Source organism: Ranitomeya variabilis, chromosome 1, assembly GCF_051348905.1.
Source record: "Ranitomeya variabilis isolate aRanVar5 chromosome 1, aRanVar5.hap1, whole genome shotgun sequence".
NCBI classification, from domain to species: Eukaryota; Metazoa; Chordata; class Amphibia; order Anura; family Dendrobatidae; genus Ranitomeya; species Ranitomeya variabilis.
In genome coordinates this window covers 165,288,335-165,306,145 of record NC_135232.1, presented here as the reverse complement: position 1 = coordinate 165,306,145, position 17,811 = coordinate 165,288,335, and the positions used below count along the sequence as shown (strand labels likewise).

The 17,811-nt window shown below is 44.8% G+C and overlaps 1 protein-coding gene across 1 annotated transcript in view; it reads left to right on the top strand.

Moving 5' to 3' along the window:
• Positions 1–15,481, top strand: part of REEP5 (receptor accessory protein 5) — a 28,239-nt gene extending 12,758 nt beyond the window's left edge. Inside the window, exons 3-5 of the mRNA XM_077290431.1 lie at positions 10,561–10,699; positions 14,729–14,897; positions 15,058–15,481. Of these exons, the coding sequence (XP_077146546.1) occupies positions 10,561–10,699; positions 14,729–14,897; positions 15,058–15,107 (358 nt within the window). The 3' untranslated portion in view covers positions 15,108–15,481. The remainder of the gene's footprint in view (positions 1–10,560; positions 10,700–14,728; positions 14,898–15,057) is intronic.
• Positions 15,482–17,811: the final 2,330 nt, after the last annotated feature.

Sequence of the window (17,811 nt, the reverse complement as noted above, 5' to 3'; positions counted from 1 at the left end):
GTCCATAAAACCTTTGAAAAGTCAGTCTTAAGATATTTCTTGGCCCAGTCTTGACATTTTATCTTATGTTTCTTGTTCAAAGGTGGTCGTTTTCAGCCTTCCTTACCTTGGCTATGTCCCTGAGTATCGCACACCTTGTGCTTTTTGTTACTACAGTAACGTTGCAGCTCTGAAATATGGCACAATTGGTGGCAAATGGCATCTTTGATTTTCCTCAATTCATGGGCAGTTATTTTGCGCCTTTTTTGCCCAACACGCTTCTTGTGACCCTGTTGGCCATTTGCCATGAAACGCTTGATTGTTCGGTGATCACGCTTCAAAAGTTTGGCAATTTCAAGACTGCTGCATCCCTCTGCAAGACATCTCACAATTTTGGACTTTTCAGAGCCCGTCAAATCTCTCTTCTGACCCATTTTGCCAAAGGAAAGGAAGTTGCCTAATAATTACGCACACCTTATATAGGGTTTTGATGTCATTAGACAACACCCCTCCTCATTACAGAGATGCACATCACCTGATTTACTTAATTAGTAGTTGGCTCTCAAGCCTGAACAGCTTGGAGTAGGACAACATGTATAAAAAGTATCATGTGATCAAAATACACCTTGCCTAATAATTCTGCACACAGTGTAGTGTCAGGTAATGGGAAGAAGAACTGTGTAGTGTATTTGACTGGACTCATGGTTCAACTCTTCATGAACTTATCCAACATAACATGACGGCGGTATCTCAGGTTTTGCCCAGTCCTGCCCTTTACGCTTCTGACGAGCCCTCCATTATTCAGCAGAGAGGAGAAGCCTCGCCTGCCTTTCCCTGCAGACATGCTTCCTTAGAGAGGATGGGTGATAAATGTATGAATGTTGGATTTCAAAATGGCCAATCCGAATGTTCTTGAGTCAGATAGGCATCCTCCAGAGATATTTAGCAGCGATTTATCCTTTTTCCTATTAAGAATTCATGCACACGAACAAGCCAAGCAGTCATGTGTGGGGAGGGCACACTATGTAAGGTGTACTGTATGGCAACGTTAAAGGGATTAGTTTTATCCCAGAAACACTGTGTAAACTGACTACATAGTCACATAGGGTCCCCTAAAATAATTCCTTTGGTGTAAAGCAGTTTGTCTGATACGTAAATGAGCATGTTGAGTTTACCTAGTGTATGTTTACACATCTCTGATAATGCCACTGTCATACTGGGTTCTTCTAGAACACAAGTAAAGCTTTGGCCTGCGGGTGAGTATATTTGGCCCACGACGCCGAACGGGTCCCCGGGCAGAGACCACCTGGGAGCGCACTTTCAACTGTATTTGCATCCTGGATTCATTCCCCATCTGCTTGTGACATCTCAGCACAGCGGGTATGATGGCGTTAATTACAACTTGCCCACTGTGCTGAGATGTGAAGAGGATCAGAAGACTCCATGAAGAGACCCAAGCAGCGGAAGAACTGGGAGAGGACTTGTTTTTTTTGTGGAGCGCATTATACCATATGGAGCACTCTGTGGGAGCCATTATACTGTATGGAGCACTCTGTGGGGGCCATTATACTGTATGGAGCACTCTGTGGGGGCCATTATACTGTATGGAGCACTCTGTGGAGCCCATTATACTGTATGGAGCACTCTGTGGGGCCATTATACTGTATGGAGCACTCTGTGGGGCCATTATACTGTATGGAGCACTCTGTGGGGGCCATTATACTGTATGGAGCACTCTGTGGAGCCCATTATACTGTATGGAGCACTCTGTGGAGCCCATTATACTGTATGGAGCACTCTGTGGAGCCCATTATACTGTATGGAGCACTCTGTGGAGCCCATTATACTGTATGGAGCACTCTGTGGAGCCCATTTTACTGTATGGAGCACTCTGTGGGGCCATTATACTGTATGGAGCGCTGTGTGAGGATTTCAGTTGGGGAATAATAATGTGCTGAGATCACCTCATTTTACTGGGATTGGGGGAAGGGGTACAGTAGGGTCATACTGTGCGTATGGGGGTATCTTGGGGTGTTTGGGGGAGCACTTTTGTTGGCATCATACTTTATTATTCAAGGTTGTTTATCCTTTATTACATATTTTACCCTTTAACGAACGTCGGAACACATTAAAACGGCGGCCAGTAAGGGTGCTTATTCCCTCATCACCTTTTAAAATGTCGATCATGAATAAGGCTGTAGCATCCCTCTGAGTGGGAAAATCTCCCCTGGTAGTCGAGACCCTGGAGAACATGATCAAGGCCGGATTTTCCAGTCCCCAATCACGTAATTGATTAAAAAAAAAAAAAAAAAAGTGTGCCCGCTGTTACAATGATTTCTCTCTTTTCTGATATGATATACATGTCAGTGGAAAGAGAAATGATGCCCCCCAAACCACCCTGCTACTTCAGCCATCCCCAGGTCCTCCCTAACCATCACCCGGCGTTTTTTTTTTACACCCTATCATAGTGATCAAAATAAAAAAAAAGAAAAAAAAAAAGAAAAAGTAAATCAAATCCTTCTTAGCCACCACTTTAGTGAAATAAAAAGTATACCATTTTTTATTTTTTTATTTCTCCCTTTCTTTGCAGTTTGATTGTTTAATTTTGAAAAAGAAAAAAAAAACACCTCCCCCCCCCCCCCCCCGATATGACAGCTAGGGTTGAGCACAGGTGTTCGCTACTCTTGTTTGCATCGGATGCTCAGATATCCATGGAGTATCACAGGTCCACCGGGGCAGGGACTTGAGCATGTCACTTGAGCACCCGCGATATTCGGTGCATACCTGAGCACCCAATGCAAACTGGAGCAGCGAGCACTTGTGCTCAGCACTATTGACAACATATTCAATATTACGATCTAATTTTACCAAATTCTGTGTCATGCCTGTGGGCTCAAAATGCTCACTATATCCATGGATAAAATCCTTGAGGGGTGTAGTTTCCAAAATGGGGTTACTTGTGTGGGGTTTCCGCTGTTTAGGCACATCAGAGGCCCTGCAAACACAACATGGCGTTAGCTAATTATTCCAGCAAAGTTTACCGTGAAAAAGATAAATGGCGCTCCTTCTCGTCCGAGCCCTGCTGTGCGTCAAAACAGTAGATTTCCCTCACAGACAAGGTATCGGCATGCTCGAAATTGCACAACACATTTCGGGGTCCATTTTTCCTGTTACCCTTGTGAAAATAAAGTTTGGGTCCAAAGTACTTTTTTTTTTTTTTGTGTGTGTGAAATTAATGTTCATTTTCCTCCTTTGAGATTGCTTCAGTTGCTGTGAAGCACCTGAAGGGTTAATAAACTTGTTGAATGTGGTTTTGAGCATCTTGAGGGGTGCAGGATTTAGAATGGTGTCACTTTTCTGTATTTTCTATCAACTTTTAACCCTAACAAAAGTGCTGATGGAAAGTAGACATGCGGGAAATGTTACTTATCAATTATTTTGTATGACATTAATTTATATGCACTAAAATCAGAGTTGAGTGTGAAAATTGCAAAATTTTCCTAATTTTTGCCAAGTTTCCGGGTTTTTTTCCACAAACAAATGTAAGTCATATCAAAGAGACTACAATATGTTGCGAATTAACAATATCCGAATCAGTGGGATCCTTTGAAGCGTTCCAGAGTTATTACCACATAAAGTGACAGAATTTAGCCTGGTTATTAAGGTCAAAATTGGCTCGGTCATTCAGGGATTAAGTTAGGCCATTGAACCACGTTCTTTTTACTGCTCTTAAATAACAATATTCCAATATTTTATTCTTAAGATCTATTAATGAAAATGTACGTTGTTTGTGGACAACCCCGTCGGTTTGTTTCCTTATTAAATATGGAAAAATTCCTCTAACTGTAGACATTTTTTTAAATAAATATCAAGGTCGGCCCGCGACTTTGTCCTTTTCATTTTGTCCTTCTGTGTTTGACATCCCTGTATCTAGGTCTAGATAGATGCCGCCTCCGGTGTCTGCTGACATACTATACATAGAGATAATCTGCCATTACTGACCACAGGACGCTGGCATAGGTTCTGTCACTTCCTGAAACTAGCACACTAGTTGTGTGTTTTTTTTTTTTGTTTTTTTTTTTTTTTTTTTAAATTTCCGTTTTCTTTGATTTTCTAAGTATAATTGGCCACAAACTGTAAAAAGTCATTATTAGTTTCTGCCACTTCATGTACACCACGTAAAGACTTGGAGCATGGAAGAGTAACAGGTTTTTCCTGCTTGTAGCTAGCAATAGTGACATACAGAGACTTGAAAAAGTATTCATACCCCATGACATTTTCACCATTTTTTCTCATTATACCTGCAAACTTGAAATGTATCTTATTGAGATCTGATTTGACACAAAGTAGCAAATATTTGTGAAGTATATAGGAAATTATACATGGTTTTCAAAATATTTTTATAATCTGAAAATTGTGACGTGCATTTGTATTCAGCTCCCCCCAGTCAATACTTTGTAGGACCAACTTTCACTTCAATTACTGCTGAAAATCTTTTGGGATATGTCTCTTCCAGCTTTGCATATCTAAAGGTGACGTTTTTTCATTTTTCTTTGCAAACTAACTATTGCTCAGGGAGATTGTATGGAGGCATCTGTGAACCAGGGCTGTGGAGTCGGTATAAAATGGACCGTCTCCTAAATATATAATTCATTGGGTACAGTAGGACATTGCAGGAAGTGCTGTAAATATTTCATAATTTGGGAAAGTGATGAAATGTCCTATAAATGTCCGTTCTGTTCCTGATCTAAGGACCTCGGCTTTAAGTGGAGATGAATCTGTGCTGCACTTTATGCACATGCTCAGTAGTGATCTGGCCTGTTACTGGGTCAGTCACACACATGAATATGCTTTGATGTAAACCATTCCATTGTTTCTCTGGCAGCATGTTTGTCATTGTCCTGCTAGAAGGTGAATCTATGCCCCTGTTTCCAGTTTTTTTGCAGCCTCGAAGAGGTTTTCCTCCTGGATTGGCCTGCATTTAACTCCTCCATCTTCCCATCAACTCCCTGCTGAAGAAAAGCATCCCCACAGCATGATTCTGCCACCATCATGTTTAATGGTGGTGTTTTCAGGGTGATGTGCAGTGTTACTTTTGTGTGGTTTTTAATTTTAGTGTTTTGCATTTAGCCCCAAACGTTCTACTTTGTTCTCATCTGACTACACCTATTCCTTCCATTTTTAGATGATGGATTGAACAGTGCTCTGTGAGATGTCCAGAGCTTTTTTTTTTGTTTATAACCTAACTCTACTTTACTCTTCTGCACAACTTTATCCCTGACCTGATTGGTGTGTTCCTTGGTTTTCATGATGCTGTTTGATCTCTAATGTTCTAAAACAAATCTCTGAGCTGTAGTTATTCTGATAATAAATTATATACAGGTGGAGTCGATTTATAATTATATGCCTTTTGTAGGCAATTGGTTACTCTGTATTTTATTTAGGGGTATCGGACTATAGGGGGTGAATACAAATGCACATAATTTTCATATTTATATTCTGCAAATAAATAGAAAAACCATGAATCATATGCAGCTTAGATGAAAACCATAATTGTAATGGCTAACAGGGAAGTCCATTATGAAATACTGCCTCCAGTCAGGCTCTGTAATCTACAGAAATTAGCCTATTTCCACACGTTAATCAGGCTGGCTGTTTTCTGAGTCATGCTCTGCGTTGTGTGCAGTGTTTTTTTTTACACTTCTCACTCCCAAATAGTAAATGCCCCATGATCTGTGTACACTGGGTGTGCATGTGAGTCACTGCCCCCCCACCTAGTCCTTTGTCCTCAGTCTGTCCTGACATACCGTATGTGCTGCGGTGAACATCTGCCTCCTGCATTGTTACACCATGGTCAACTCTCTAATTGGAGGACAGACCTGCCATGGGATAATTAGAGGTGTGGATTTTTTTTCTCCTGAGGTGAATATAAATTTTGCAATTCCTAAACCAGTTTCTCTACCTCTACGTTATGTAAGTTGTATGGTCTTCTGCATACCAGCACATTTCATCTTAGCTCTCTTTAGAGCCACAATAGAATGTCAGTTTCTCTGACTTAATATGGAGGAAAGGTCAGGTTCTTTCATAATTGAATTCCTATAGAGCGAAAACAACTGGTGAAATGCTCCATCGGACGCGATAGCTTTTCAGATATACTGATAGGATATAATTCCCTTATCGACTCCTTTTGCGGCTAGGAGAAAATGCCACCCAGTGCTTTATTCCTGGCACAGACTATTGTTGCTGAAATCAGACCAGTCATGTTCACAAATTGCAGACGTTTTTGGTTCCATGTGCTTATCCCATTATGGTCCGGCCAGATTCGCACACTCATGTGACCGCCATTCATGGACTGGTCTTGAGTCTTGACAGCCTTGTATATAAGCATGAGTCGGCTGAATTCGGTCACTAAAACCACAGCTAGTCCATGGATCACCGAAGTGTGAATACATCTTTAAGGGCAGGAGCTGTCTGCTATTATGTGCATTTGTCTGGACCATAAAAGTTTCCAGACTGGTGCATACCATGTCTCTTGTCACACGACCCATGGTTCTTTATGGAAAATCACTTGTGTGCACTTGCACATAAGTTGAAGGAGCTATGACCTGTCATTTGGATTGGTCATCAATGTCCGATCTTTGGGATTTGGACACCTGGATTCTGGTTTCCCGAAGAAAAAGATGGGGCTGACAGCATTCACTAAGCTGGACACTTCTTTAAAATTCCAAGGAACCAACTTTGAGGTTTTACAGCATGCAAAAAAGCAAACAGCGTCCAATCCAGGTTAGGTTGATGAATTCCAAATAAGTCAAGTTTCCACCATCCAATAACTCTTCGACCTATTGTAGTCTTTTTTGTGTGTGGTAAAGCAGCTCTGACCTATCATTTGGATAGGTCCTCAATAGGACCGTGGACTGGCAGGGTCCTGCTGGGGGATGGACAAATGTAGCCGCTCTTCACTGCAGCTCTTTGGTGGAGGAGACTCCTAAATGAGAGGCTCCTTCTCCGAATGCCCTACTGGGGTGTTTAGTATGGGTTTCTCATACTATACAACCCCTTTTAAATTCTGGTTTTGCATTGTTTCTGGATAGAATGCTAAATTGTGAATGAGAGCTTCAATCACAACGGTCATCTTCTGTATCTGGATGCCTTGTAGCACAAGACACGCTGTTGCTCCACACCATACCATAGTCTTCAATTTATTTTTATTTTATGGCTGGAAGTGCTGTCCCGGGGCAGTGCTGGCTGATGATCTCAATTTCATTAACTGCGGTGACAATTTGTTCTAATAGCCCAAATGCTGTTTGTTCTGTTTGTGGACACTACACCTCTGTACAGCGCTCAGGTGACCGCTTTGATCACATAACTATTAATGTCATCAAATTTAATATCCATTAAAGTTAAAAACCTGACTGTGTGAACCTATGAACGTCACTTGGGATCATCCGTTATGGTTAAATACATAACAGCATGAAGGGGTCCCCACGGTTGAAGTGCTTTTATTAATAGTTGGGGTATTTTCAGTATGTTAGAAATTTCTATTACTTATGCTGAATAATTCTTATTTCTGAAAACATTACACAATTTTAATGAGAATTTGGACAGCAGATGTAATAAAGTAGTAGGTTTTAGCATCTAAGCTTTTCTGGTGTTAAAACCTGATATTACTTGACATCTCGGGGCCCCAGATGGTGACCACAGTGACCGGCAGTGTGGGGGAAAAATTTAGTTTTTGGAGCAAAATGTGCTGAAGTGCAGCTCGTTTACATTCTGATCTTCGGGCAGGAGAATTGGCTATTAATTAATTGTTTTTAATTGTTGATAAATCACATTTCAATTGCAATGTAATTACAAAGGATACAATACCTTAGAGACAGTAGTGAATTATACATCTGATCTCCTTTACATCACCATATGGCAGCAGTAAACAAAAAAATGTAAATGTTAGCGGGAAGTGTTTCTCTGTTCATCTTTCACAACGTCCAGCATCCAATCGTTGGCTTTTTAACCCTCTGAATTACTGTTATGTCATACAGCTGACCTAAGGTAACGTCTCTCCCCTAGTGGAGAGTGACATGCACAGCATGCCAAGGTGAGGAGGCTTATAAGCCATGCATGCTCCTCTGGGAAATGAAATCTGCAAATTGCCACTTCCTGGAGGAAGAGGACTTGAACTCTAGCGCCACCTATTGGAAGTAGAAATCCTACAAGTCACCCTTTGAGCCTTGAAATATGACTTAGGATAAAACTCTTCAGGTGCTTTTTCTACTTTTATTCTCTGAAGTTTATGGATATACAGGCAAAGGTGGATTAAGGGTAGCCAGGGCCCTGGGCTGTTCAGACACTGTGCCCCCCCCCCCCCCCCCCCCCCCGGTCATGTGACGGGGGGTCATGTTATACCTGAACCAGATTATTCCAGAAAAATGGCCGGGCCCTACTCTACTGTAACCTATTAAATATTTGTTAAAATATGCAATACAATTTAGCTATATTTTGATTTATTTTTCAATTTTTAAAATGACCCAATATCGCATACAAGGAACAAATACCACCACACCATGTCAAGACCACATATTACCACCACTTGGTGACCAAATAGCACATACAAGGGACAAATACCGCAACACCATTTCCAGACCACATATTACCACCACATAGTGAATAAATACTACAATACTGATCAGTAATTAAAAAAAACAACAACACAATACTATCACCATAAGTGCCAGTATTCACAGGAGATCTGTACTTAGTATGCAGTGTCTGTGTAGAGGTAATAGAGATCACTGGTGGTATTATACACAGGAGCGCTGTATATAATGTATAGGTAATACAGTGATCACTGGTGACATTGTACACAGGACCTCTGTATATAGCATACAGTGTATAGTGTCAGTGTATAGGTAACACACTGACTCACCAGTGACGTCTCTAGGTTAAGTCCTTCATCTTTCATCCAGCACAGACCGCCATAATTTCTTCCAGCCAGGACTTGTTTCTGCAGGAGATAACTTATCTCGAGCTCCGCTTGCAGAACACATTACTTAATTTTTCCCAACTTCTACATTACACCACATGAAGAAAAAATGGCGACATAGTGTCACTCTGCACAGTAACAGGACCGCCCCCCCCATTTAAAACAGTGTCCTCAAAAAATAAAATACATCACTGCAGTAATAATATCCCTTAATTAGCCCCTATGTCCAGCATTGCCCCCAGTGTGTCCAGCAATCTGCCCCAGTGTCTCCAGCATTGCCCCCAGTGTCCAGCAATCTGCCCCAGTGTCTCCAGCATTGCCCCCAGTGTGTCCAGCAATCTGCCCCAGTGTCTCCAGCATTGCCCCCAATGTGTCCAGCAATCTGCCCCAGTGTCTCCAGCATTGCCCCCAGTGTGTCCAGCAATCTGCCCCAGTGTCTCCAGCATTGCCCCCAGTGTGTCCAGCAATCTGCCCCAGTGTGTCCAGCAATCTGCCCCAGTGTGTCCAGCAATCTGCCCCAGTGTGTCCAGCAATCTGCCCCAGTGTGTCCAGCAATCTGCCCCAGTGTGTCCAGCAATCTGCCCCAGTGTGTCCAGCAATCTGCCCCAGTGTGTCCAGCAATCTGCCCCAGTGTGTCCAGCAATCTGCCCCAGTGTGTCCAGCAATCTGCCCCAGTGTGTCCAGCAATCTGCCCCAGTGTGTCCAGCAATCTGCCCCAGTGTGTCCAGCAATCTGCCCCAGTGTGTCCAGCATTGCCCCAGTGTCTCCAGCAATCATCTGCCCCAGTGTCCTCCAGCAATCTGCCCCAGTGTCCTCCAGCATTGCCCCCAGTGTCCTCCAGCATTGCCCCCAGTGTCCAGCAATCTGTCCCAGTGTCTCCAGCATTGCCCCAGTGTCTCCAGCAATCTGCCCCAGTGTGTCCAGCATATTGCCCCTGGCCCCCCGGATTGCCGTTCGCAAAAAAAACCAACAAAAAAACGAGTTCTCCTCACCTGACCGGCGCTCCAGCGGCGAGCTCCCTCCAGCAGCGTGTGCGCTGCGCATGCGGCCGACTTCAGCTGCCAGCCTCCAATTGGCTGGCGGCTGTTAACTATTGACGTGCGGGCGCGCGCCCGCACGTCAATAGGAAACCGCCGCAGCGCCGGTATGGGCCTGGTGAGCAGATGAGACGGGGCCCGATGCGGGCCCCCTCTCTCTGCCCACCGGGCCCATAAATGATACGCCAGTCAGGGCACGGGGGCACTCGGGCAGTAATGTCCTGAATGGCGGCGGGCAATCTGTGCGGTAGCCCAGGGCCCCCCCACACCACTGGGCCCTGGGCTACCGCCCAGATTGACCCTCTTATAATCCGCCCCTGTATACAGGTGACCTGAAACGGATCTTGCGACTTCTCTTGGTCAATCTGATTAAGAAAAAGCCCTTAAAGTGTGTGTTCTGCATGGCTCTGCTGCAGAATGGTAACTGGTCGGTGTCATTTCTGGGCACAATAGACGTGTAGTAATCCTGGCACAGTGCAATCTGTTCTTCCCTGCATGGCTCTGTAAGCTGCCAGCATGATCTGTACAAGTGTCTCTCCTGTAACCACTGCGTGTTCTTCCCTCTAGAATCAAAGCCATTGAAAGTCCCAGCAAGGATGATGACACCCAGTGGCTGACGTACTGGGTGGTGTACGGAGTATTCAGCATCATTGAGTTTTTCTCTGATATCTTCCTGTCCTGGTTTCCCTTCTATTACATAATCAAGGTGGGGTAATGTATTATACGTTTTATAACTTCCTTTTTTGTTTCACATAGTAAATGTAATGTATATTTAGATCAGATAGTTAAAGGGAACCTGAAATGTGGCTACTCTGCAGGTTAATAATGTTCTAAAGTTGTTCAGCCACCAATACTGAGAGCCCGGCTGCCAGGGTGAAATATACCTTGTTCCTCCCGACAGCCTCTGGCTTTGTCATGAAGGCGCGGTACAGTCACTGCTTAGTACATAGTAATCGGCGGCTGTAACCATGCCCAGGGACTGACGGACAGCCGCCTCTACTGATGCACTGCTGAGCCTGTGTGATCACAGCCATCACTCACTGTGTACTGACAGTGACTGAAAGCTGCACCTCCGTGACTGAAAGCCAGAGGCTCGGCAGGAATAAAGTTAATTTCCTTCCGGTTGCTGGGCTCTGTGTGGCAGCCACATGGCTTCAGAACACTGGTAACCTGCAGATTAACCCTATATCTGCAGGTTTATAGCATTTTTTACATAAGTTACAAGGTCGCCCTTATTGCCTTTATACAAATAAATGCATTCCTGAATCCGAGCTGTACCACCACAGTTTCTTCAGTCTTTTAATTATAGGGAACCTGTCACCCCCAAAATCGAAGTTGCGCTAAGCCCACCGGCATCAGGGGCTTATCTACAGCATTCTGTAATACTGTAAATAAGCACCGATGTAACCTGAAAGAGGAGAAAAAGAGGTTAGATTATACTCACCCAGGGGCGGTCTCAACACGATGGGCGTCGTGGTCCGGTCTGGGGCCTCCCATCTTCTTACGATGACGTCCTCTTCTTGTCTTCACACTGCTGCTCCTGTGCAGGCGTACTTTGTCTGAAGAGAAGAGGACGTCATCGTAAGAAGATTGGAAGAGCTGGACCGCGACACCCATCGGACCCGGACCGCAGCGGGACCGCCCAGGTGAGTATAATCTATCCTCTTTTTCTCATCTTTTAGGATACATCGGGGGCTTATCTAGAGCATTACAGAATGCTGTAGTAAGCCCCTGATGCCGTTGGGCTTAGCTCACCTTTGATTTTGGGGGTGACAGGTTCCCTGTAAGAGATGACTTTAGGACCAGACTTGTTTTGAGCAGTTGAATTTTCGCCATTTTGTAGTCTTGTTTCCAGTTTGGCTAAATTGCGCTCTGTTCAGATGTCTGATTTTAGAACAGAAAAAAAGTTCTACATGAATTTACTCAGTAGTGTAGTTTAGTTTGAATGATTGAGTGCATACAGTTTTTTATGGTTTTATCTGTCACAGCAGAAACCTTTTTCCCTACTGTCTACAGGTGAGAATAAGCCAGGCTCCCCAATAATACCGCCAATTTCCCCTCCGTACAGTATATACATCATTAATGTACTGTCTTTTACATACCACTGACAATGCGCTGAGATTGTGTTAATGTCACTTTATTAAGCTCTGGCCTTGCGGCTCCATCAGCAGTCTCTTGTGACCAGACTGCCCCCACACCCATGGCTTCTGTAAATACGTATGTATTGTAAAGCCGGCAGCTGGGTGCGTCCTCACGGTTCAGAAACCAGTCTGGGTTTAGATCAGTTTCTCGTCATTTACATGCCTCACACATTCAGCAGTGAGTCTGCGTTTTTTTTTAAAGGTTTAGGTTTTCTGTAATATAAAAATCTTGACATGGATGGCTCAGACAGAATGCCTTCCTCCTAGATTGATGAGCTGATGAATCCTTGTCCTGCTGCAACCCCGGCATACAGCCGATTGTGCCAGAGGAAACCGTGAGCCGCCAGGCACTATACAATCACATGGCGACCATTCAGTCAAATTACCTTGTACTAAAAAGATGGCAAGAGTGGATGAGAACAGGAGCCACTCATAAAGTGCAAGGATCTGTCCTGGCCCATGTTAGGCAGGACCCCGCTCTTTGACGTCCATATACACTAACAGTGCTTTTACAGCACACAAAGTACTTATAGAGGACTTGTTACCAACTCAAAAGTTGCAATTTTAATTTTCTGCTCTTATTTTATTCCACCTGTTCTCCTTACTATTCAGATGGTTTTTATTTATTTATTTATTTATTTTTAATAAAATCTGCCATATGTTTCCAAGGATTTGGGCCTTTTTTATTTAGTGTATTATTTTTATTTTTTTTAATGGTCTTAATGAAGGAATATGCCTCACAGGATCCTCTGGGGTGCATCTTTCTGCATTATTATCCTGTGAGCACTAGATAAAAAGGGCCATATAGCGGAAAAAAGAAAACTCAGGAGCTGCGGGAATCAAATAGGAGTTAGAGCCTTTTTGACCTGTGTGTGTATCTATCTAGCTAGCTAGCTTTATATTAATATGTATTTGTGTATGTAGTGCAACATACTTATGGAAGAATAGTTAGAGGGTTTTATCTTGTGTACACCTCTTTCAGTGTCACATTTCAGTTTTCTGCTGTCTTGATTCTTTCTTCACCCCTCTTGATATGGTTCCATTTTTATTTAGACCAAATTACATATGATACAATCTTATTCTTATCATATTGCTCTTTCTCCTTTCTGACAGCGGCAATTGATAGATCAGTGACATAGTGCTGCTGTCACCTGATGTATACAGTTTTCCTGTATCCTGTGTGATATATATCCAGCAGAGTCTGGGTGTACCCCATGTGATGTGTATATACAGCAGTCTCTCCCTGTATCCTATATGATGCTGGTTGGAGGAGTCTGAGAGCTGCCGGGGGCGAATTTTATGGGTGATGATTTCATCCTGTTGTACACATGAAGTCAGAGGCTGACAACCTGCCTACAAATTGGCTCATGTACTGGTCCGGTTGTTAGACTTCTGATCACATGAACCAACTTCCTACAATGAAGGGGGGGGGGGTGTAGCAAGAGAGAATTTTGAATAAGTGCCGTAAGTATATCTGCTAAGAAATAAAAATGCTGCAGCGCTTCTTTATCTTTTCCAGTTTATGTACAATGCTAAATACTCTAGTGGTAGTTTTCGTTAAAGAAAATTTGCCAAAGTGTTCTGCAAATGATAGCGCTCATGCAAAAATCACAACATAAGATAATACTATGCCTTCCCTCAGTCCACTGACTGCTGTTCTCCGCTGCTCCTGTCTGTTCTGGCTGCAGCGGTGATGTAATTTTGACAGCTAGTATCTAATCACTGAGCTCAGCGGCTCTCCTGCTATAGACCGGGCACTGTGCTCAGCGACTCTCCTATAGACCACGCACTGAGCTCTTCGACACCCTGCTATAGACCACGCACTGAGCTCAGTGACTCTCCTGCTATAGACTGCTCACTGTGCTCTGCGACTCTCCTGCTGTAGACCGGGCACTGAGCTCAGCGACTCTCCTGCTATAGACCGCACACTGAGCTCAGCGGCTCTCCTGCTATAGACCGCGCACTGTGCTCTGCAAATCTCCTGCTATAGACCGCGCACTGAGCTCAGCGGCTCTCCTGCTGTAGACTGAGCTCAGCGGCTTTCCTGCTGTAGACTGAGCTCAGCGGCTTTCCTGCTGTAGACTGAGCTCAGCGGCTTTCCTGCTGTAGACTGAGCTCAGCGGCTTTCCTGCTGTAGACTGAGCTCAGCGGCTTTCCTGCTGTAGACTGAGCTCAGCGGCTTTCCTGCTGTAGACTGAGCTCAGCAGCTCTCCTGCTATACACCGCGCACTGAGCTTAGTGGCTCTCCTGCTGTACAGTACACACCAATGTTTTTTATAGCTTGCTCACGGGGGGGGGGGGGAGAATGTAAGGCGGACATGATGGCTATTTCTCCCCTAGATGCTTTGTGTATTTACAGGTTGTCTCACATAGCCAGAATAGGTAATGTAATTTCTGGCCCCTGGCGATTGTCTGCTTAGAGCACTGTCATTGCCATACAGGACATGGGGTGCAGATCACCACATTACAAGGGACGCAGAAGTTCCCTATGGGTATGATGCATCACAAGGATCAGCATGATATAGCCACTACAATGAGTAGAGACAGCGCCAGTCTGGCTTCAGTACATCATATTTTCCTATTCTTTATTGCAGTGTGCATTCCTCTTGTGGTGTATGGCTCCCAGCCCATCCAATGGTGCTGAGCTGCTGTACAAGAAAATCATTCGCCCCTTCTTCCTGAAACATGAGGGACAGATGGACCGCCTGGTGAAGGACATTAAAGACAAGGCTTCAGAGACTGCAGACACCATTGGCAAAGAAGGTAATTTGTTGTTTGTGCAGCATGGTGTGAATTGAGCCTTACTGATGTAGACAGTCTTGTGCCCCTTACACCATTGCATTACAAACTCTTACTCTTATATGGCAGAAATGTCTTGCTTTACAAAATCTTCAGTATTAACTTTTTTTAATTTTTATTCTAGCTAAACGGGCCACAGTGAATTTGCTGGGTGATGAGAAGAAGAGCACCTAATCCCCGAGATATGGATGGATTCAGTCCCTTCTAAACACCTCGGTGTTATTCGTGGACAATGGTCTCCTTTGTACTTCTCCTTTGCCCAGGGGTCTGGGACACATGGCTGACCACACATGGGATGTTCTGTGTTCCAGACCTCGCTGAGGCTGAGGAGCATTAATATTGTTGCCTTGAAAATCTGTTTTTTTGATATGAAGACAAGAATATGTTGACTTTGCTGTACTATTTTGCTGTTGTCTGTAGAGGAGGTCGGCGTTTTTATTTGTCATCGAGTGTCCAAAGCTTCAGAAATAAATCAGTGAGGGAAAGGCTTTTAATGTATTGTATTGTCCCGCATTGAATGAACCTGAATAAACAGTCGCCATACTGAACGCCCCTTAGCGAATGTTTGTATTTGTTCTTCCCGTCATCATGAGTCTTATCGTAGATTATTACTAGTGGCTGATGATTATTCATAAGGCCCGTTCAGATGTGCAGATCGAAGGCTTAAGCCGGGATCACACATGTGAGAAATACGGCCCAGTCTCGCTTGTTAATACCCGGCATTGCCGCCATCACTCAGGAGCAGAGCGTGTGGCTGCATGTCTTGTTATGCGCCACATGCCCCGCTCCTGAGTGGCGGCGGCAATGCTGAGTATTAACATGCGAGACTCGGCTGTATTTTTCGCATGTGTGATCTCGGCCTTACTCTTCAGCCGCAGAGCCATTCTAAAGCATACGTCATAGTAGTATTGGACGCCTACACATTACACCTACAAGAGCTTTCATGACCTCCCATTCTACATCTATAAATATTAACATGGAGTCAAACAGGTTGTCCCTTTTGCATCTATATAATTTTCCAATCTTCTACAAAAATTTTCGAGTGTGTCCGTTGGAAAAAACATTTGTAACGTTCAGCACTGATGTTGGATGAGACAACCTGGCTCGCAATCTCAATTCTAGCTTATCCCAGAAGTGTATGATGGGATTACATTCGTGGCTAAGTGCGGCCAGTTAAGTTCTTCCACACCAAACTTGGCTTTGTGCACTGAGCTACAATCATGGGGAACAGAAAATGGCCTTCTGCAATCCGTTCCCACAGAGTAAGGGTATGTGCACACGCTGCGGTTTTTGCTGCGGATTCCCAGCAGTTTTCCATGCGGTGTACAGTACAATGTTAACCTATGGAAAACAAAAACCGCAGTGCACATGCTCCGGAAAATTCCGCGCGGAAACGCTGCGGAAAAAAAGAAGTAGCATGTCACTTCTTTCTGCGGATTCCGCAGCGGTTTTCAACCTGCACCAATAGGAAAGTGCAGTTGAAAACCCGCAGAAGAAACCGCGTGAAAATCCGCAGTGTAAATTGCAGTGGTTTTGCACTGCGGATTTTCAAAATCCGCTGCGGAAAAATCCGCAGCAAAATCCGCAACGTGTGCACATACCCTTAGGCTGCCGTCACACTATCAGTATTTGGTCAGTATTTTACATCAGTATTTGTAAGCCAAAATCAGGAGTGGAACAATTAGAGGAAAAGTATAATAGAAACATATGCACCACTTCTGCATTTATCACCCACTCCTGGTTTTGGCTTACAAATACCGATGTAAAATACTGACCAAATACTGCTAGTGTGACGGCAGCCTAAGACGCAGTCAATTAACCAACATTCTGTGCTGAAACATTAAGATTTCCATCAATTGGAATGAAGGTCCTTAGGCTGAACCTTAAAAGAACCAAACCCATAACACCCCTCATTCACTAATCAGATAAGTCAGACTCGTCCATCAGACTGCCAGATGGAGAGCGTGATTAGTCTCCCGACAGCATACATTTTCACTACTCCAGAGTCCACAGGCGCCATGTTTTACACCACTCCATCCCACGTTTGATATTTTTGATATAAGGCGTGTATGAGGCTGCTTGATTAGAGCTCAGCGGCTCTCCTGCTATAGACCGCGCACTGAGCTCAGCGGCTCTCCTGCTATAGACCGCGCACTGAGCTCAGCGGCTCTCCTGCTATAGACCACGCACTGAGCTCAGCGGCTCTCCTGCTATAGACCGCGCACTGAGCTCAGCGGCTCTCCTGCTTTAGACCGCGCCCTGAGCTCAGCGGCTCTCCTGCTATAGACCGCGCACTGAGCTCAGCGGCTCTCCTGCTATAGACCGCGCACTGAGCTCAGCGGCTCTCCTGCTATAGACAGGGCACTGAGTTCAGCGGCTCTCCTGCTATAGACCGCGCCCTGAGCTCAGCGGCTCTCCTGCTATAGACCGCGCCCTGAGCTCAGCGGCTCTCCTGCTATAGACCGTGCACTGAGCTCAGCGGCTCTCCTGCTATAGACCGCGCAGAGCTCAGCGACTCTCCTGCTATAGACCGCGCACTGAGCTCAGCGACTCTCCTGCTATAGACCGCGCACTGAGCTCAGCAGCTCTCCTGCTATAGACCGCGCCCTGAGCTCAGCGGCTCTCCTGCTATAGACCGCGCCCTGAGCTCATCGGCTCTCCTGCTATAGACCGTGCACTGAGCTCAGCGGCTCTCCTGCTATAGACCGCGCGCAGAGCTCAGCGGCTCTCCTGCTATAGACCGCGCGCAGAGCTCAGCGACTCTCCTGCTATAGACCGCGCACTGAGCTCAGCGACTCTCCTGCTATAGACCGCGCCCTGAGCTCAGCAGCTCTCCTGCTATAGACCGCGCGCAGAGCTCAGCGGCTCTCCTGCTATA